The sequence below is a fragment of the Struthio camelus genome, chromosome 30, assembly GCF_040807025.1.
Source record: "Struthio camelus isolate bStrCam1 chromosome 30, bStrCam1.hap1, whole genome shotgun sequence".
NCBI lineage: Eukaryota > Metazoa > Chordata > Aves > Struthioniformes > Struthionidae > Struthio > Struthio camelus.
This window is the reverse complement of record NC_090971.1, coordinates 3,927,195-3,947,709: the sequence shown is the minus strand read 5'-3', so window position 1 is coordinate 3,947,709 and position 20,515 is coordinate 3,927,195. Positions and strand designations below refer to the sequence as shown.

Below are 20,515 nucleotides of genomic sequence, written 5' to 3'. Positions count from 1 at the left end.
GCCGCGCAGCTACAGGATGGGACTCGGGTGGGATGCGGGGCCAGACCGGGCTCTTCCCGCCCCGCTGCCAGAGCTGAGGCCTCGTTACCGGGGACCAGAAACGTTCCCCCCCCCCCCCAACCTCGAACGCCCCGACGGGCTCGCGGGACCGGCGGACGCTCCCGCCCCGCGGAGGCTGGCACGGCTCGGCTCGCCCGCACCCCCGGAGCCGCTCGCCCCGGCGCCCGTACCTGCTGCCGGCGGAGCGGCCCGGCCCCGCGACGCCCCGGTCTCGATGCCCGGCGCGGGCGCGATGCCCGCCGGGGTACCAGCCCTGCTGCCGGCGCTCTCCTCCCCCTCCGCTCCGGCCTCTTGCACACATTAAATAAACCAGGAACCACTTGGCAAATCAGATCCTTTTGCCTGTTAACCCTTTGCCCCGCACGGCCGGGAGCCTCCGCGCCCGGCGCTCCCAGGTGACGACGCTCCCCCGGCCTCGCCGGCTGCCCCGAATTCGGCCTTTTCCTCCCCTTGCTTTTCTCCTTCCTTACCCAGCGGCTGCGGGGCTCAGGGCATCCCTTGCCGCCGAGCAGCCCTGGTTTCTTCCTGCTCCATCAGCTTCCCGAGTCCGGGAGCCTTATGCTCCCGCTCGGGGCCACGGTTGCCCCTTTCTGGCTACCAGCAGCCAGAAACGTGCAGGATTGGGAATTATTATTAATATAAAAAAAAAAAATCACAGCAGGTCGGGCGGCGGGCAGGAGCGGGGCCGCCCCGAGGCAGAGCGGCTGCGGCTCAGGGCCACTCCGTGCCTCAGTTTCCCCATCCTCGGCAGGGGAGACCCCGGCACGAGGCCCAGCTTCGGCACCGCGCGATTTTGCTCTTCCGGCCCCTTTTGGTACCGGGGACGGCGGGTGCGGGGACAGCCCGATAAGGGCTGGCGGCGGGCGGAGGTGACTCAGGCCCTGGGTAACGTCACCGGGTCAAACCCGTCCAAACGGGCTCCAGGGCTGCCTTAACCCTTCGGCCGCTCCCAGCTCTGCTGTCACAGGAAGCGCCAGCTCAGCAGGAAAAAAAAAAAAATAATAATAAAAAAGCCTTCTCGCCGCCGTCCCTCTGCCCTGCGTCCCTTGGGAAAAGGTGCCGAGGGCGCTTGTTTTAACCCAGCGGGCGGCAGCGGGACCCTCGCGGTGCCGGGAGCCCTGGCCCGCCGCGAGATAAACCAGGCTGGAAAACAAACTCTGAGGTTTTTCCAAAAGCACTGGGAGTTTTGTCTCAAGCGGCGGCGTCCCTTGCTCCCGCGGCGGGATCACGACAGCCCTTTCCCAGCTCGCGCGCGGAGCTGAGGCCGGAGCTCGGCGGCCGGGGAGGAGGGGGGTCCTCGCTGCTCCCGCCCCGGCGGACGCCGAGGGGCTGCACCCGCCGCTCCCTGCGTTCGCCGGGGTTTCGAGCGTTAGCACGATGCAAAGGCCAAAGGACACCGGTATCGGAGATACCGGGCAACTCCCGTGCTTAAATCGGTCTCCCATCAAAACCTCCCGAGCCAGCCCTCAAAAACCACAGCCCAGAGGAGCGCTTTGCTAAGAGGCACTAGTCGCCTTCGCCCTTTCTCGCCTCCGCGCCGTCCCGCTGCCGATGCCCAGGGCGCAGCAGGGACAACCCTCAAAGCAGGCAGAGCCCGTTTCCCAGCCAGCGCGGCCTTACCTCAGCCTCGGGAGGAAAGCTCCGCGGCCGGGCACGTCCAAGGGAGAGGCAGCCCCGCACGGGGACGCGGGCTGCGCCAGTCAGACCCGTTCGTGCAGCCCCCCCGAGCCCTCCGCGCTCGCACCCTTCGGCGCGCGCGTTGTGCGGCATCGAGCAGCGACTGTCTCCCTAATCCTGCCGGTTGCAACACCCAGAAGGCAAAACAAAGGGTGCAACCGGTGGCAGCGAAGGTTGGGACGAGGGGGTGAGGAATCCCAGCTTGGAAACATTGTTCTGGGAACAAAGGCACAGTGTTCGCTCCAGCACGGCCTGGGATTTCAATCCACCAACACAGATTTCTCGGCTGCCACCACCGTGCTGGTGAGCGGGCTCCAGTGCCCGGTGGCACCGCGGGAGCCCTGCACACCGCCACCAGGGCTGGTGAACTGTCGCAGAGCTGCTGCCTGAAGCTCAGGGCTTCCCACCTCTCACCTGCTGCGGGTCCCCTGAGGCAACTCATCCCTGTGCCACCACCTCTTCCAGAGGAAGAGGAAGCACAAATCAACGCCCAGCGCACAGCCACGGTGCCGTTTGTTCACGGCTGTGGAGGGAAATCTTATCCTAGGGCCACCAAAACAGGAACAGATCAAGCAAGCGGCACAAGAAGCGAGCGCGCACCCACCAGCCCCGGCAATGGAAGGCTTCCCCACGCGCAGCAGTGCGGGCACGCGTCACGCCTGGCCTCTCCCCAACCTTCACCCTGTCGGTCCTCCGAACCACAAACGCCTTCCTCCCGCCACATGCTCAACCATCTCAACTCAGCAGGGCTGCTAAGGGTGCTCGATGAGTCTCAACATGGTCCAGGGGCAGCACTGACATGCTTTAGGCTGTCAGGAAAGCTGGTGTGAGTCACCAGTCCTTCAGGGAACAGAGAAACGAACCTGAAAAAGCGAATTCCGCTTTCCACATGTTCACTCTGCTCTTACCCTTCCAGTTATTTTGCCGATGGAGGTTTCACAGCCACATCTGCAAAAGCAGGGGAGGGAGCAAGGAGAGCCCCATAGAAAAGTCTTGGGATATTTTGAAGCTGGACCAGAGGTGCTACAAACACACAGTATGCCCATTAACTGCTTCTGGAGGCAGCCACCTGCCTCCAGGACCTCCTGGTGAAAGAAAGGCAGCCTTGTTTTGTGGTGTTCATTTTATTACAAAACTCTCAGTACCTCAACACACCTCAACCCTCAACAGAGCGACCAGAAAAACAGAAACACGGCAATTAACTGCTCACTGAAATGCAACGGGGCTTCCTAGAGAACAAGCATCACTGCTGGCCTCCCATGCCCCACCTAGCAAAGCAGCAGCTCTAACGAGCCTCTGTAGAAAGGAGGTCCGCTACTGTCACTAGATGGAGCTTCTTCCCACAAGCGTTTCTGCAAGGTGGGCAGCGCGCAGCACTTGGAAGAGGGATCCGATGCTGGCGCAGACTTTAGGGGGTCCAAGACGACTGTGGCAGGCCGAGATCCACTTGGCTGAAAGGAGTCTGGAAGGCAGCAGAGATGCCAGAAATGCTGCAGAGCTGCACCCCCACAAACAAGCTCCTCTGCCTGTTAACACGTCCGTATCAGAGCTGCATTGGCACTTATCTGCAACAGAGCACGGTGACTGTCTGCTCCGGATATGCTGACAAGGGGATTTGGTTGTGGTTGGTTTATTTGTTTTTTAAAGGGAGAAGGCAACACATCACTGCCATTGAAATGACTGGTGACTCCCCGTTGCTCACAGGGCAAAGCTTAGGCCAGCTGGTGCTTTGAAGGGTTGGTTGTTGCTGATCCAAACACACCTGCTGTTCTTGGTGGGTAAATGTTTGTTCTCTCCTGAGCTCTGGGGTGCTGGTGGCATTTGGCTTTGCTCAGTTCTTTTTGGTCTTGGGAGTGTCGTACTTTCTCTTGCTCGAGTACCACAGCAGCAGCGGGATCCCAATGGAAGGCAGGGTCATCACGCCAAAAGCTGCCCAGTCCAGCTAGAAGGCGAAATTGTTAGGAAGGAGTCGAAACAAATCATGCAGAGCCAAGCCTTACAACCATCAGATCTTGTACCCTCAAAGCTCCTCTCCCAAATCCCACAGTGCCAGCTCTTTCTCAGAGCCGGCTAGGACGAAAACCATTGGCTCTTTCTGCGAAATTATCTTCTGGACAATTGATGCCAATTAACCGCAATCCCTGTTGAGCGTTTTCCAGGTGACTGTAGTGCAAAGCAGATGCACCACAAACGGGCACGACATCCCCCTGTGCTGTGTTATGCAGTCGCTGCAGTATAGCACGCAGGCAAATGAATTACCAATCGAAAGATACTTACAAAATGAGGGGAAAATCTCCTGTCAAACTCACGCTGAGCCAGAATTCCTCCTTGCCCAGGAGCACTAGTGAAACCAACCTAAAAAAGGGGAGGGGGAGAGCTAGTATTTGCCACCTTTCTTTGTTACAGCACAGGACGAGTTGTCTAAGAAAGCAAGGGCACGCATCATCCCCTAACAAGCAGCTCAGAGATAAGTCAGACACATCTGCTGTTCAGTTTGGGCTAGGATCCCATAGACACTAAGTAAAGTCACTCACCACAACCTGTCCGCCCTCCTGTGCCAGGTACGTGATGGTAGCAGAAGTGAAGTTGAAGTAGCCAGCTTTGAGAGGCCGCAGAACCACGGTGTGGGACACATTACTAGCTCTGAGATCCATAAGTTAAGGAAAATAGTTGCATTTCATCAAAGGAAGGAAAGTAAGAAGACAGGTAAAACACAAGACTCGAAACAGATGGTAAAGTCAGTCTGGCTGACAGATCTGAGTCCTCTGTAGTTACACATATCCAGACCCATCCAAAGTCAATCCATCCACTCCTCTTTCCCAGACATATGAACTGCACAGTGATCTGACTGCAAGGAACTTTTTACACAGCACCTTCAAGGAGAACAGAGGTTTGCATCCAACACTCTGGCCAGGGTACGGCGGGCTGGAATTCCAGGGACAAGGATAGGAGAGCTCAGGGTTGTTTAGGGATAAAAACAAGTGTTGGGAGGGGAGATAGTTTCACAACTTGCAAAGATACGGAGCGATCCTGTCCCACTTGACATTGAGCATCCCAGAGACGATGCCAAAATCCTCCGGGGGAAAAGAATCATCCGACAGCTCCACATCTAAAGCAGCACTAAATGCAACAAAGAAAGAGATGACAAGAGAGTCCCAGACCTGGTATTCTACTCATTGGGGACTGCACCACAGAGGGATGGCAGTTCCATACTGGCAATTCAGCGGCCAGAACTGACTTCTGGAACATAAAAAAACACCAAGAAAAGACGGGGAGGAGAGACAAAGTGTATTAAAAAGAGACTGCGGAGCAGGTAGGGTCTGACATGAAGGAGGAAGGTAAAGCTGAGAGAAGCTGCAAAAAAGGCAAGGAACTAGATGTGGAAAAAAGCTCACAAAGCCAAGAAAGGGAGGGCGCGTACACAAAAAGGAGAGCACTGCATCACTCAGGAATATAACTGTGCCACGGTGGATAGAGAGCTAGAGCAGCCAAGAGGTGAAAGTGGAAACAGCGGAAGCAGAACAATGGAACAGGAAGGAAAAGGTAAATCGCTGGGTCAGACCTTCAAGCGCTGGTGGCGGGAGCTCGGAGTTAGGGGGAACAAAGGCAACAGCATGTCATGAAAGAGCCTAAAACCAGTCTTCAAGCAGTTCTGTGAACACTGACTTGCTCTTCACATGTGCAGAGACCCACTGACCCCTTCAAAACCCCCCCCCCCAAATCATATGCCCTTCCAAAAAGGTCACCTGTAAAGTTTATCTTCCTTACTATGGGAACCTCTCGCGGCCAGCACCATGCTCCCAAGGAGCAGGCATGAAGGAAGAGCCTCAAAGGAGTTTTAGAGTAGACCCTAATGAGCTCAAAAAGGGAAGAAAGCAGATACATTTCTGGAACAGGAACCTGAGCCAGTCTCTCACCAGGTCAGTGCCTTCAGAGCACATCTCACACCCCCAGCACTACAGCAGGAACATGCAAAAGGCTTTTACTCTAGGGACCTCCCCTCAGCCTATCCTGTCCATGCAAACTGCAGAGACACGCACACAACATTTGCCCCCTGCACTATCAGGAGCACAGATAAAGCTTACCTGGAGCCAACATTGTAGATGTTGTACTGCAGAGTCAAGTCCTTGCCCTCCACAGCATATCTGTTTAATAGAGATTTGGAGGCCAGTAGCCGGGCCCCTTCCTCACAGTGGGCCACATAAAACAGGGCAAACACAGCAAGAACCAGGAGCTTCATCTACGAGTAAAACAAAATGAAATGTCTTTGACAATTTCATTGCAAAGAGAACACATATGGGACAGCTAAAGACAGCAATGCAAATATTCAGGTGCAGTGAGATATGAACAGCTGCATGCTTTACAGCAATATTGATAAGGGACCATTTAATGGAGCAGGGAGAAAACGACCCTGGCTCCACACGGGTCTGCAGCCACCCCAAAATACCTGTACACCTTCCTGTAAGCATCTAAGTAATGGCACAGCAATGGCCTAGATGGTTTTCTCCCTGTTCAAAGCCCCAACAGGTACCTCTCCCCTTTTTCACATCCCAGGAATTTGCAAAGGTTTCAGACCACAAAGCCTCTTCCAACAACTTTCAGAGCAACATTGCGACAATTAACTGTTTAGCTCCTATGTCCAAGAAACCTTCTCTCATGACTGATTCAAAAATTAAAAAGGCACCGTGAAGTGCAGCAGCTTTCCACCACTGTCTGTGCCACCTCTTACAAAACAGAGCTGGTTCTTTTCCCCACCAAATTCCCTGTTCCTCTCAGGGAGCACTAGCTCATTTCCAACATACGTTACTCTTTCCTATTCCTAGCCGCTGGGTACTACCAACTCCCTCCAGTGGCCTTTCAGTCCCCAGAACTCCCTGCCTCAGGCCACGTGTCCCTGTTTCCCTGAGCCCAGCATCTCTGGAGCTGCCCTGCAGACAGCAAAAGGAGACCACACGGTGATTATACGTGTTACCCAGAAGGGCACTTGTTAGCGCTTTACTATGCAAAAGCTGCTGACGTGTCACAGCCTCCACTCTCTGTGCCAGGGCATCCTTCCTTTCCCTCAATACCCCCCCGCCCCGGCTTCCCTCCCTACGTTCCCACCCCAGGCTGCTCCTACACCCCACAGAGCCCGGAGACCCCAGGGCAGGCTCAGAGCTATCGCTCCCTGCAAACACTGGGCAAAGAACCACCCAGTTCCCCCGACCGGTGCAGGCAGCAGACTCGGGAGCCCAGACACCAGTACTCCCCTTGACTCAGGGACACCCCTTCCCCCTTCAGCAGCGGTGACAGGCCCTCACATCCCTCAAAGCCTGCTCCCAAGGCAGCCCCCCTCCCCGGGCCACTGAAACCCAGCAGCACCCAGACCCTCACCCCCAGACACCTAACAGCCTGCTGCCTCCCTACAAGGACTCCCTCACCCCTTGAGGACCCCTCTGACCCCCAGACTCTCCTACATGCTTTCTTGCTTCTAGAGACAACCTCCCAATTCCTCCCCCTCCACGGCACCCTTTACCCCCACTCCGTGGCTTCCCCATGCAGTTCCCCTGCCCCACTGACTCCCCAGGACTCCCTCACCCCTAAGCAGATCTCCCTTGCCCCACAGAAATCCCTACAGCACTCCCTCACCCAGCAGAGAGCCCCCCTTTCTTGCAGAGACACCCTCTCCAGGACTCCCTCACGCCCTTGACATACCCCCTTCCCCCAGGACCCCTCCCCAGACCCCACTTTTCCCCCAGAGACCACCCTCCTAACACTCCCTTTCCTCCAGAGAGTCCCCTACTTGCCCCCAGAACTCTCCCCATGAACCTCCCCTATCCCTAGAGACCCCCCTCCCCCACGGCTCCCCTCATGGCCCTCTCCTGCCCCACAGACCCCCCCCCAGGGCTCTCCCCACGCCTTCCCTTGCCCCACAGACCCCCCAGGACTCCCTCTATGGCCCTCCACTGCCCAATAGACCCCCCCCAGGGCTCCCTCCATGGCTCTGCCCTGCCCCACAGACCCCCCCCCCCAGGGCTTCCAGGGCTCTCCCCTGCCCCACAGACCCCCTCCAGGGCTCCCCCCTGCCCCACAGACCCCCTCCAGGGCTCTCCCCTGCCCCACAGACCCCCTCCAGGGCTCTCCCCTGCCCCACAGACCCCCTCCAGGGCTCCCCCCTGCCCCACAGACCCCCTCCAGGGCTCCCCCCTGCCCCACAGACCCCCTCCAGGGCTCTCCCCTGCCCCACAGACCCCCTCCAGGGCTCCCCCCTGCCCCACAGACCCCCTCCAGGGCTCCCTCCACGGCCCTGCCCTGCCCCACAGACACCACAACTTCCCCCATAGATCCGCCCTGCCCCACAGTCCCCCTCCATGGACCCCCCCCCCACGACCCCCAGAGGCCCCTCACCGTCGCTGCCCCGCGGCACCCAGCGGAAGGCCGAGTCAGCACAGAGCGGCCGGAAGTCCCCGCCGACCGGAAGGCGCCGCGCAGCACTCTGGGAAAGGTAGTCCTCCCCCCCGGACTCCGCGCCTGCGCACAGCGCGCCGCCGCTGGGTCCCCTTTCGGGGCAGAGGCTTTGCCCAAGGAAACCTGGCAGAAGCGTCTGCAAAACGCCAGCTTTTAGTCCAAACAAATACTAAGAACCACCCCTCCCGGGGGAGAAAACGGAGAGCTGCTGCCTGTGCCAGGCCCCGCTGCCCCAGGGGAGGCGGCTGGAGGTGCACGGGGATTTTGGTGCTTGGTAGGACAGGCTGGTAGGTACACCTGATCCCTGGAGCAAGGCAGTGCCACTTCTCCAGGACCTGGTTGCCCTTTATTTAGGAGAGGACCAGTGACCTGAACCTATAGCTCAGGTTTGCTGGAGTTAGTGCTTTGGGAGTGAAGTAAACAAAGCTGCCAAGCCAGGATGGAACATAGGAAGCCAGAAAAAGTCCATACCTCCCCTCTTCCTTTGACTACTGTTCACGTTTCTCGCCATCTGTTCCGGCAGTTTGTGTATTTCTCCTCTCTTATCTCCTCGTTGAAGAGTTCTGGGCCCAAGGGGGAGATGAGGTGCCTTCCCCACTTTCCTGCCTTCAATTAGCGACAAGCAGGTAGAGCAGGAACCCGATGACCACCACGGCTCGGAAAAGCACTTCAAGGAGGAGCAGCAGGAGCATGCTGAAGACTAGGCTGGCCAGCAGCTGTGCCCAGCTCACCAGTAATGACGACTGCATAGAGACTCTGCAAAATGATGAGGGAGAAGAGGACGAGAGCAGGGAGTGGGATCACGGTTAAATTCCTTAAACGTGAGGTTAGCTATGTGGGTTGCCTCTCCCAGCACACAGCCCCCAAAACTGTACCTTCGTATATTAGGGCCACTCCGCTAACTAGCCTCACACCAGAGACGCTCCGCCCTTCTGTTTCCGACAGATTAGGAAACGTACTGACCTCCCCATTGCAAAACCGGTAACCAAAGCAAAAGCTGCTGGGCTCAATCTCCAGGAGGAAGCCTTGAGAGGTCACTTGTTCCCATGCTGCTCAGGCAGTTGCCTGCAGACCTCTGGTGGGAGGAAGGCCACAAAGGCACAAGAACTTCCCCAAATCCACACCTCCATATACGTGTTCCTCCTCACACATACACACACACAAATAAACAACCCATGAATCCACCTCTCCAGAAACCTCCCAGCTACGGGCTCCATGTACCTCCTCATACTCCTCTTGCTCTTATCAAAGTTCCCCGCTCAGCGTTTGGCAACAGACCTCCACGTACCCACTTTCTTCTTTCCCCCACGAACCAGGACAGTAATAGAGCAGGAGACTGGGAGTTAGCACTCCTGAAACTGGGCAGAGCTTAGCTGAGCCACAGACTATGGGAAACATCACAAAGCTCAAATCAATGTCAGCTGTCCACCACAGAAGCTGCATAACCACAGGCTGGGTTCCTCTCTCCAACACCTCAGTGCAGGTCCTTTTGAACAGCCCTTGGGAAGGCTATGAACCATTTAAAAAAAATCATACAGAAAACATCGATAATAATTGTACTTCCTGTTCCAAGGGCAGCCCTGTTACAGCCACTGTAATATGGACTGTCATGCTCGCACCTCCATGCAGGATATACAAAGGAGAGGTGACTGGAGGGCAGAGCGTGGGGCTGGGTCACTTGGGGAGAGAGGCTGTGCCCTGCAGACCTGCCTCCTGCTCCTCCCTCTTACATTGCTGGCTTTGCAGCAGCAGCCGCACGATCTACTGCAATCGGGAGGGTCAGATAGGCCAGAGCAACCTTAGTCTGGATCCGGAGCGTGTTGCGCATGCGCTCCTGCAGGGCAAAGCACTCCTGTGGCTGGCAGTCAGGGGCTGAGAAAGAAAGGACAGGAGGATCAGGCTTTTGCCCTTTCCTCCACTGAGGAATGGGAAGTATAAAATGGAAAAATGACTCACTCAAGGCTAACTAGAGCTGCAGAAAACCACAGTCTGACCCCACTGCTGCACCCTTTAGGCTACGCTCCCAGCCTGCAACTGGAAATAGACCCCAGAAACCAAGCGCCCACCTACCATACTTTGAAGCTTTGCCTCACACACGTTATTTCATTCTCCTTGAAAGATTGTTATTGTGGGGAGCTGCAGCGAGACTTAAATTTACGCAAGATATTTATCAGTACGATTTGCTATAGTGCCAGGAAGCCCAGTCATAGACCACAACTCCATGGGGGCAGCTATCACACAAACACTGAGAAAACACCAGTCCTTGGCCTAAAACGCTTAGGGCTTTTGACGGAGAGGAGACTTGAATTTCTCTGCAAAGCACCTTGTTCAAGCAGTAGCCGGACAGCAAAGGATAACACATCCAACCTACTTTTTCTGTGTGTTTTTCTTCCTGGTTAACCGTTGGTGGCTCCATATGAGCAGAAAGAGAGCTGCTAACTACGAGAGAGGGGAGAAAAAAAAAAAAAGAGCCGTGTTACTCAATGAAACAGGTCAAGGAAAATAAACTGGGAAAGCTGGAAACCTCTCCATGCAGCCAGGCTGCTGCTGCTGCTTTTGCGAAAAGGCAAACGGACTCCTTTTCTGCCCCTCTTCCTCTATAGTAACATACTGAGCAAGCTGACGGGCTGGATCACGAGCAGGGGGAGGTAACCGGCTGCTTCGGGCTCAGGGAGCGCTGAACCGAGGGGGGAATCACGATACACCAGGGCCCTGGGGAGGCCTCGCAGCCGCAGGCCGAGGGTCTCCGCTCTGAGGCGAACCAGGGCGGCGGCCCAGGCCCGACGGCGGGAGCTTCGTCCCGCCCGGCAGCGCCCTCAGCGCGGCGGCCCAGCCCCTCGCCCCGGGCCTCAGGCGGCCCGAACTACCGCTCCCAGCATGCCGCGCGGAAGCCTGCCACTCCCGTGATGCCCCGCGCTGGGCGAGACCAAAGCGTTTACGGGAGGGGTCAGGTTGGCGCTGAGGACTAAACTTCCCCCATATGACACTCAGAGACCCTCTAGCCCCTTTCGATTTCTTCTTTGGATCCGCTTCGTCCTGCTCCGGCACCTTTCAGGAGCGACAGGGAGCACGGAATGAGAGCCTCCCCCGCGGACCCTTCCAACGGGGCGCTCCGCGCCCTTTTGCGCATGCGCAGTCATCTCCGGCACCGCCCCTCCGCAAGCTCGGCGCGTGCGGCCTACGCATGCGCAGTGCCGCCTGGCCCCGCCCCGCGCGGCGCTGCCACACGCTCTAGGGGCTCCGCTTCTCAACCGAACTTGCTGAGAGAGGCGGGGAAGGAGGGGGGAGCGGGAGCGCCGTCTTCTTATTGGGCGCCGGGCCGGCCACGCGGGCGCTGATTGGCCGTGGCGGGAGGGAGGCGGGGTAGGGTGTCGCGGCACTGTGAAGCGGCACTTCTCGGCGCGGCCGCCTCGCGCTCGCTTGTCTCCAGAAGGTTCCGCGCCGGCCGCCGCGCTCCAGCCGCCTCCAGGATGATGGGCCCGCGCCCCGTCCTCGTCCTCAGTGAGTCCCGCCGGGGCCGCGCCGGACCTCGGGGGAGGGGGGTCCCCCGGGGGGGTGCAGGGGGCAGCGGGGGTCCCCCTTACCTCTCCCCCCACCCCCGCCGCCATGTTGGGTTCCCCCCTCAGAGCCGGGCCCTCCCTCACAGCCGCTGCCGGTTCCGGTTCCCCGCTCGGGGCGGGGGTCTCCCTCTTCTCCGGGGGCTTCCCTGCACCCCCGCTTCCCGCCCCGGCACGCCCTGAGCTTCCCCCCCCCCCCCCCAAGTGTCTCAGTGTCCTGCTATTCACAGCTGCTGCTCAGCCCTGGCCGGGGCCTTGCCCCCCCCCCCCCGGCCGTGGCCGCCCCTCTCCCAATTCCTTCCCCCGTGTGTGTCTCAGCACTCCGCTTTTCGCTGTCCCGTGTTTGAGCCCCTTACGCTGTTGCGAGGCTCTTGCCTTCCTCTGATGGGAGTCCTTCCTGTGGGCACTGCTCTCTGCTTGGCTTTCTCGTCCTTCCCTTCGCGTTGCTCTCTTTTGTTCTGTCTGGTAAATCTCATCAACGTGCGCAAGCGTCCTCTCCTGAAGTAAAGCTGTGCTTGTCCCTTCTGGGCTTGTAGTTAAGGAAAAGCGGCACCAGAGCTGATCTGGGTGGTGATTCTTTGGGGCAGATCCCTTTTGACAGCTGGTCCCCTAATATGGTTGTGAGGCTCTGGTGTGGTGATGACTGCTTGCACTAATGTCCTGAAGGCTGCGCGGCACTGATGTATAAGGCTTAACTTTATAATGCTGTTTTACTTATTGTGCATGAGCATCAATAACTGTTCAGACCGCTGAAAAATCCTGTGCAGCAATTTGTATGCTTTATGGGATCTTACAGATTCTAGTGAATCACTGCTGTTTGATTTTTGTTGGGGGGCAGAGAACATATTTTGAGTGTGCCAAACTTTGTCTTAGTTGAATTATGCTGATGACCAGGAATTCTTTAATGCTGTTTTTTGTTAATATGGTTCTGTGAGTATGCTCTCTCATACTGGCAGTCGCATTTATCTTGTAAGCCCTTAATTTAGCACTGGTCATATATCCTGTGTATGTGCCTGGGATGGTATCTGTGATGCATTGTCAGTATTACTACTTTGATCTTGGATTTCTAGTAAGATCAGATTTCAGTTATGTTTGGGCTGTTACTATTTATTTTTTCTTATGTACTTTAGGTCAGAATATGAAACGCGAGTCTGGAAGAAAAGTCCAGACTGGGAACATCACTGCTGCTAAGGTACCATATTATTATGCTGGTCTCATTTAAATTTAAGAGGAGAAACTGAATTTGGAGAGTTTTTCCTAGGCTGTATGAGTCTAGAGTAGAAGGAGCATAGAAAATGAATTTTCAGTGTTAAAACAACAGGTGTTAACAGTGTAACTGGACACTGAGGGGTTTAACACAGCAAACAGCAGCACCCCACCAAAACCTCTTTCTCTGCAAAATCTGAAAATGTACAAATATTGACTTCTGATTTAGACAATAGCTTAGGGGGATGCCAACACTACTATAGTCCCGCGCCCCGAAGTTCCCACAACTTCTGTATCTAAGCCACTATAGAATTGTTGGGTCACTTAGCTCTAATGCAGTGGCTGCCTGTTTCATGTAGATTATGGTTTACTAGAGGCTGTTTTAGACATTGATGCCTCCTTACATTGCCTAATTCTTTTTTTTCCCCTCTTAGACTATTGCTGACATCATCCGAACATGTTTGGGACCAAGAGCTATGATGAAGGTAAAAACTGCTGAAATCCTCTGTGCTGTATATTGACTAGAAACAGTGCACGTATGGCAGGCCACTGCAAATAATGTTTCTCTCTTTATATTGCAGATGCTTTTGGACCCTATGGGTGGGATCGTGATGACCAATGATGGCAATGCTATTCTTAGAGAAGTAAGTTTCTCCTAAAGGATTGTTTTGTTTAACAAGTGAGTCAAAATGTTCTAGAATGCAGTGAAGTAGGTGCCAGTGGAACTATATTGTTTTGCCTTGAGTCCTGAAAGCCAAAAGTAATAAACAGCAGTACCAAGAAGAGTGCTTACTGGGGAGGAATGAAATATTTCTAGCTAATTCTTTCTCCTCAGGAAAGTAGATTTGGCCCCGGGGTAGTAAGTTGTGGTGGTGGTTTTCCAAGATTAGTATAAATTTGATGTTAATTATAGTTATAGTCACTTGTAGGCCTCAAAATCGAATGAGTAGATGGTTCCTTTTACCACGCAAATAATTAGACCAAGAAGTCTTTGTTCAAATAACATCATAGAATTCTAAGTGCCGGAAAACTGGGAGATGCAATATTGTGGAACACGAGGGCTTATTTTCCGTCTTGGAAAAGAAGAAGATTCTTTGCCATAATTGGACAGAATGCCTTTGATCACTTAAAAGGTGTAGTAGTGTTTGTTCCATTGAGTAATACAAGACGTTTCAGCTTTAATATTTTGGACCAAAAGCATGCTGTTTGCCTCCCCTCCAGATTCAAGTCCAGCACCCAGCTGCAAAGTCAATGATTGAGATCAGCCGTACTCAGGATGAAGAAGTTGGAGATGGGACCACATCTGTAATTATCCTTGGTAAGAAGAGTGACTAAGACGTGTGCTTTTTTAAAAAGGGTAAGGCTGAAGTTTGCCCTGTCTCAGGCTAACTTAATTCTTGTATGTGATAGCGTTCGCATGATCAGATACTTCTGATTAATGTTGTGCTACTTCTTGGCCTGTCAATGTTATATTCTTTGTCATCTGAACGGTTAGTAGCAAAACATTTTGCTTTGGCTCTCAGTTCTCTGATTAGACGCAGAGGAGTTATGTCAAAGGACTCTACTCCATAACTTTCAGTGCAACTACTACTTCTTTTTTCCCTTGTTCCCCACACCTGTGTTTGCAGAACACAGTGAGTATGCCTTAACGAGCCAGATAGTTATGATTTCCCTACCTTAAATTTGATGTTTTATTGTTTTTTTTTCATGCCATTAAGAGAGCGCTAGGTCCATTATACGCTTATTATGTGACCAGCTCCAGGGTTTAGGAGGTTGTATTCTTTCCCCAAGATGAGCGCAATTAAGTACAAAGGAAGGTGCAGATGATGTTAAAGCTCTCTGCATTGACAGCACATAGTTTTGTCTGGTATGGTGTTCTCATGACTTGATGGATGATAATTCTGCTAACTCATCTGGGGAATTCTGATGTTTGTTTAGCTGGAGAGATGCTGTCTGTTGCCGAACACTTCCTTGAACAGCAGATGCACCCGACTGTGATCATTGGGGCTTATCGTAAGGCTCTGGATGACATGATCAGTATTCTAAAGAAAATTGGGTAAGTGTGGGCTGTGGGAGTTAGAGAAAAGGGGTGCAGGGTTTCAGTACTGCTTAAGGATGATTCTTCGGGGAACCGTGCTAGTAAAATACAATTAAGCATAATTAGAGACGGATGAAATGGAATTACAAATAGATTGTAGCTTGGAGTAATATTTTTTTGTTTGTTTTTTTCCTTTGTCTCAGCACTCCAGTGGATGTGAACAACAGAGAGATGATGCTTAAAATAATAAAGAGTGCTATAAACACCAAGGCAATAAACCGCTGGTCTGACTTGGCCTGCAGCATTGCTCTGGATGCTGTCAAGACAGTGGAGTTTGAGGAAAATGGCAGAAGGGAAATTGACATCAAGAAATATGCTAAAGTAGAAAAGGTGACTATGTCCGGGACCGTTTAATTTCTGTCTGCCCCTTTCTTATTCTGAACTAGTTGTATCCAGGATGCGGTGGGAAGAATTTTATGTGCAGCCCGCAAACATAACCCTTGAAGATGTTTTACTGAGTGCTGTCAGCAATGCTGGTGTACAGTGAAAAGAATGGGGCAGTTATTTCAAGGTTTTAAAATATCTGTCAAAAAGATCATTTCAGTTATTTTAATTTTTGTCTTCCAAAAACACGTTGCTAGACAGTAGGATGTGAGCAGTTTCTCGAGTTCTTTCATGGCTTTTCACTTAGTAATATGTCAGCATGCTTCTGATATTAACTTGAATTGTGATATGGATGCCTTAGCTATTCAAGAGAGCCTTCCTTTTTCTTCAGTATGTCGGCTGGATAGTTTTAAGAGCGCAGTTGCACGTGTTTTCATAGAGTAGACTAACTCCTCCCGTTTCCCTCCCATTTGTGTCTGTCAGATTCCGGGTGGCTTTAGTGAAGACTCTTGTGTTTTGCGTGGAATCATGGTGAATAAAGATGTAACTCATCCCAGGATGCGTCGCCTTATCAAGAATCCACGCATTGTCCTTCTGGATTGCTCGTTAGAGTACAAGAAAGGAGAGAGTCAGGTAAAGCAAGTCCTGTTACAGTCATCTGCCGCTCTTGATTTAAAACTAGTAAGGTGAACAAATTCACATGACTAGTTACCAGCCTGAGTGGTGGATGTTTTTTTCTACCTTTTTCTCCATGGTACTGAGCCCACAGCAGAATTAGCGTATAGATGCAGCAGCTCCCTAAAAGACTGCATTGGGATCAGTTAGGATCACTCAAGCTGGGGGAATCTATATTTAACTCAGTGCAGGGCTGGGAGGAACAGGTTGAGATTTTGATACCTCTTTCTGTGCAGACTGATATTGAAATTACTCGGGAGGAGGACTTTGCCCGCATCCTGCAGATGGAGGAAGAGTACATTCAGCAGATCTGTGAGGATCTGATCAGAGTCAAGCCAGATCTGGTCATCACAGAAAAAGGAATCTCTGGTAATAACACTTGTAATCCTTGCTTGCGTTGAAATCGTGGCTAGTAAGGTTGATGCTGTGTTGCATGCACTGTCTAATGATTTAAAAAAAAAAAAAAAAGGCTTTGAATACGACCCCATTTCTTAGCTTTCTAGAAAACAGTTGTACAACACAAGTGTTAAAGTTGATTCTTGAGGTTGCCTTATGAGCGTGAACGTGTCTAATCGTATTTTGCTTTTACGACATTTGAAAACAATATCAAAACATAAATGAGGCTGAGTCTAGCAAACCGTAGGAAACTGCACTGGAATTTTGCTTTGCAGCTTGGTTTAAGAAGCAATGTTTAGGTATTTCCTTTAGGTGTTCCTGTTTAGAGACCCTTTATGGGTCTCAACCTCTAGCAAGTTTCTAGTGGTACTGCCGATTCATCCATAAAGCTGCACAAACCTTCTTTCAGACTTGGCCCAGCACTACCTGATGAGAGCCAACATCACAGCGATCCGCAGAGTGAGGAAGACGGACAACAACAGGATCGCCAGGTAAACGCTCTCTCCTTGTTGGAGCTGAGTCTTGCGGTCCTTTGCACTGAATTGTTTCATTCGTATCTCAGCCTTTCTCCCCAGCTTTTTGTGAGCGTCTAACTTGTCTGTCCTTTGGCTTGTGGCCCAAAGAGTTGTGTAACCTTGGGGGTAGGTGGACACTCAAACACGTGTGATTTTGCTGCAGCTCAGTTTCAGGAAGAGATCTTGACTGTCGTTTGTGTGCTAGGGCTTGTGGAGCTCGCATTGTGAGTCGCACAGATGAGCTGCGAGAGGAGGATGTGGGAACTGGAGCCAGGCTCTTTGAAGTTAAAAAAATAGGAGACGAGTATTTTGCCTTCATCACTGATTGCAAAGACCCCAAGGCTTGCACTATCATTCTGCGTGGAGCTAGCAAGGAAATCCTAGCAGTAAGTTAATGCATGTTCTGCTTTCCCTCCTGTCCTGGCCACCTTTTTAGCGTCAGTAAGCCCTTGCTTCCTTGTGAGGAGCTATTGTGTGTGAGTGGAGCAAGTGCCAGTTTCCTCTGGGTTCTAGAGCGAGGATTTGGAGCGACAGAGAATCCCTGTCTCGTGTGCTGTATGTAGTCAAGGCAAAACTTTTGTACCGCAGCGCGTGATGAGCTCAGCTAACCTTGGGCTATGCGATCGCCCTGTAGCTACAGTTTCTTTTGCAACCAATAAATCTGTGCTTTTGCTTTTGTCTGTTACAGGAGGTGGAGCGCAACCTTCAGGATGCCATGCAGGTGTGTCGCAACGTCCTCATCGACCCGCAGCTGGTGCCAGGAGGGGGAGCTACCGAAATGGCCGTTTCTCACGCACTGACAGAGAAGTCCAAAGGCATGACCGGTGTGGAGCAGTGGCCCTACCGGGCAGTAGCCCAGGCTCTGGAAGTCATTCCTAGAACACTGATCCAGAACTGCGGTGCTAGTACCATCCGTGTGCTGACCTCACTCAGGGTAAGGCACGCATCGAGGGATCTTCTTGAGAGATTCGGCTTCTTTGAGCCTTCTCCTACCCCTCAGATCAATCGTGCTTCTGTGTATTGTGGTGGCAGCTTGTCATACTATTGAGAGTGTAGCTTTTTCAGTTACAATAGCCTTTTTTACACTAAGGTTATTTCAAAAAGGTTTCCTTATCTGTTGGAGGTGATTAAAAGACTGCTTCTTTGAGGGGGGTTCTTTTGTATTAGGTGGGCTGCAAACATTTTACTGAAGTTTTGTACCAAAATGTGAAAACAGGAGAGGGAAATTAAATAGCTTGTTTGATGTCCCAGAGTTAAAACCTAAAGGTGAATAAAATCAAAGTCTTCAAGTTTGAGATTGGGTTGGGTAGCATGAGAGGTGAAGGGTTTAAATGGTGCTCTGTAACAAATAATTCTGTATAAACTCTGCAGTTGAGAAAAGTCTAATGATTTCTTGCTATTTTGATGAGCACATGATCAGTTGGAGTTCCTAAAGCTGAATTTTCTGTCTTACTCTGTCAGAGATGATTCTGGAGTGAGCTGTCGCTCTGTTTACAGGCAAAACACACTCAAGAAGGCAGCCAGACGTGGGGAGTGAATGGTGAGACCGGAGCCTTAGTCGACATGAAGGACCTGGGGATCTGGGAGCCTTTAGCAGTCAAATTGCAGACCTACAAAACAGCAGTAGAGGTAAGGCAGAAACTGCTAAGTGAGCCTCTGTAGTGATCTTTCAGAGAGGGGAAAGTTACTGCCTGTGCGATCAGGTGCTGGGGTAAGCCCTGCAAACAGTTTGTGGCGCGCGCTGGTGTGTCAGCTTGCGTCTAGCTAGCGCAGGAAGCGTTAAGGGATGCGGCACACGTGAATGACCAGAGCCCATACTGGGGCTCTCAGGGGAGTTCTGTTTTGATCCCTAGCCCATACTGAAATGTGTCATTTTCCGTCTCGCCTGTTTTTGCCAGCTGTGCTCATTAGTCTCGCAAGGATGGGCCATTCTGCGCAAGGGCTAGACTCGGCCACGGCTGAGAAGTTCAGTGTCAGCAGCATGCTGGAATCCAATTAGTGGCACTGGGAGATTCTGCACTCTGATCATCCGGCTGGCCTTATGCAAGCTGTGCTCGCCGTCTTAAAGATCACATTTTGAACACTTGGTCGCTGGTGTTAGGTCAAAGGCAGTTGCTTGAAGGGATGCTCTTGCCTTTCCTGTCAGCCAGCAGGAAATACCAGTGTCTCCCCTTTCATGGGGTGTCCCAGCCATGTGCCAGAGCTGCTCACTGCTCCCACTTGGCTTTGATCGGTTTGGTGTCCTTTCAGCTGTGACATGTTTGCCACATGCTGTTCAATGGCCCTGTGGTAACGGGTCATTTAATTGGAGGCAGCTGGTTCTTTGCTGTGAAAGCCAAGTAGGTTGGATTTTATTCCTCTTCAGAATGGGCTCCTGACTAAACACTAGCTTTTAAAGTCAAGTAGGGTCCTTTAGCTGCAGTTTGGTCTAAACACAAGTCAGCATACTTCCTATGAAAGAGACTAGGTGGGAAGCTTGTGTGCGTGCAGGCCTACAAAGGAGCCAGCCAGCTCTGTACTGCCAGAAACGCTGCAGCAAGCTCCTCTCTCACCTGGATGTGGGGTTTCTCCCTAGACTGCTGTTCTCCTCCTCCGTATCGATGACATTGTTTCGGGACACAAAAAGAAAGGCGACGATCAAAGCAAGCAGCCTGCAGCTCCAGAGGCAGCCCAGGAGTAGAGGGGTCGAGTCACCCACAGGAAGAACCAGGTGCCTCAGACTCAACTGCAGGAAGAGCCCGGTGGAGCAACGCAGCTTCTCCCCTGTCCTGAGGCTGAGCCAGGTCCAAGTCCGAGAATTAGTTTGTCTAAAGTCTGTGGGTGGGGGAAAAAAGAACGTGAACGTGGCGAAAGAGCCAGTGTCACATATGTGCCCCTGTTCTGTTTGGAGACACTGATGCTTAATTTAAATCTATACTGTAACTTCTCATTGCTGTTTGCCTCAACAACAATAAAACACGTCACTTCAGTCCCTTTGTCTGCGTGTTTAGTGCAAGCGTGCTGGGGAGGACACCCTGCATCTGGGCCTGATTCCAACCGGCTCGTACTGCTCCAGTCGTTTGTTCGATGCTGTGAAGTCCTCCCCAATCCTGCTGCTGGGGAAGCTCGTGTCTGTGATCTCTGCGGCAGCCTCAGCAGGGCTTTCAGGGTGGGGATGGACCAAGCTTGAGCCCCCTCCTCTTCCTGAGATATGGAGCATGAGGTTGGAAGATAGTTGCATGAGTTAGGAAAATAGGGGCCTGGACTGAATGCTGTAGGTGCAAAAGCGGGCCGTGCCACGTCCAGCCTGCCGTTGCTGCTGCCCTGTGTGTGCCCTTCCCGTTTCGCTGGAAGGAGCGGGGAGAGTTTGGACAAGCGGCCAAATTGCTGGGTTTTGTAACCAAGATGCCATTTCCCAGCATGAATAAAAAGTGCCAGGAACAGAACAGGTTCTTGAAATGAGATGTCCCATGGGAGGGAGCGGAATGAGGTCCGGGTGCAGCTGGCAACATCTGTCCAGCTCTGCCTGCATCCAGATCAGCCGGCCAAGACATTAGTTGCGGGGTGGGTCGGTTGCTGGT

The 20,515-nt window shown here is 52.7% G+C and overlaps 2 protein-coding genes across 5 annotated transcripts; one reads left to right on the top strand and one right to left on the bottom strand.

The window, feature by feature from the left end:
- Positions 1-2,785: 2,785 nt before the first annotated feature.
- On the bottom strand, positions 2,786-11,334 carry SSR2 (signal sequence receptor subunit 2). 4 transcript variants are annotated; one of them, XM_068922446.1, is made up of 8 exons: positions 11,233-11,334; positions 10,556-10,623; positions 8,656-8,940; positions 5,823-5,977; positions 4,759-4,857; positions 4,272-4,380; positions 4,015-4,092; positions 2,786-3,679 (listed from the first exon to the last, which is right to left on the bottom strand). In XM_068922446.1, exons 4-8 carry the CDS (start codon positions 5,975-5,977, stop codon positions 3,569-3,571), a joined length of 552 nt encoding a protein of 183 aa, XP_068778547.1. In that variant the 5' UTR covers positions 8,656-8,940; positions 10,556-10,623; positions 11,233-11,334; the 3' UTR covers positions 2,786-3,568. The 4 variants fall into 4 exon arrangements, with proteins under 4 accessions (XP_068778547.1, XP_068778546.1, XP_068778544.1 ...); XM_068922445.1 differs by lacking the exon at positions 11,233-11,334 and adding an exon at positions 10,796-11,039; XM_068922443.1 differs by lacking the exons at positions 10,556-10,623; positions 11,233-11,334 and adding an exon at positions 9,060-9,256.
- Positions 11,335-11,379: 45 nt separating this feature from the next.
- CCT3 (chaperonin containing TCP1 subunit 3) lies at positions 11,380-19,923 on the top strand. Its single transcript, XM_068922355.1, has 14 exons — positions 11,380-11,685; positions 12,872-12,933; positions 13,382-13,432; positions 13,529-13,591; positions 14,169-14,265; positions 14,886-15,003; positions 15,189-15,375; positions 15,853-16,002; positions 16,281-16,413; positions 16,850-16,931; positions 17,161-17,341; positions 17,644-17,889; positions 18,453-18,584; positions 19,531-19,923. The coding sequence occupies exons 1-14, from the start codon at positions 11,655-11,657 to the stop codon at positions 19,633-19,635; spliced, it is 1,638 nt and encodes a 545-aa protein (XP_068778456.1). The 5' UTR covers positions 11,380-11,654; the 3' UTR covers positions 19,636-19,923.
- Positions 19,924-20,515: the final 592 nt, after the last annotated feature.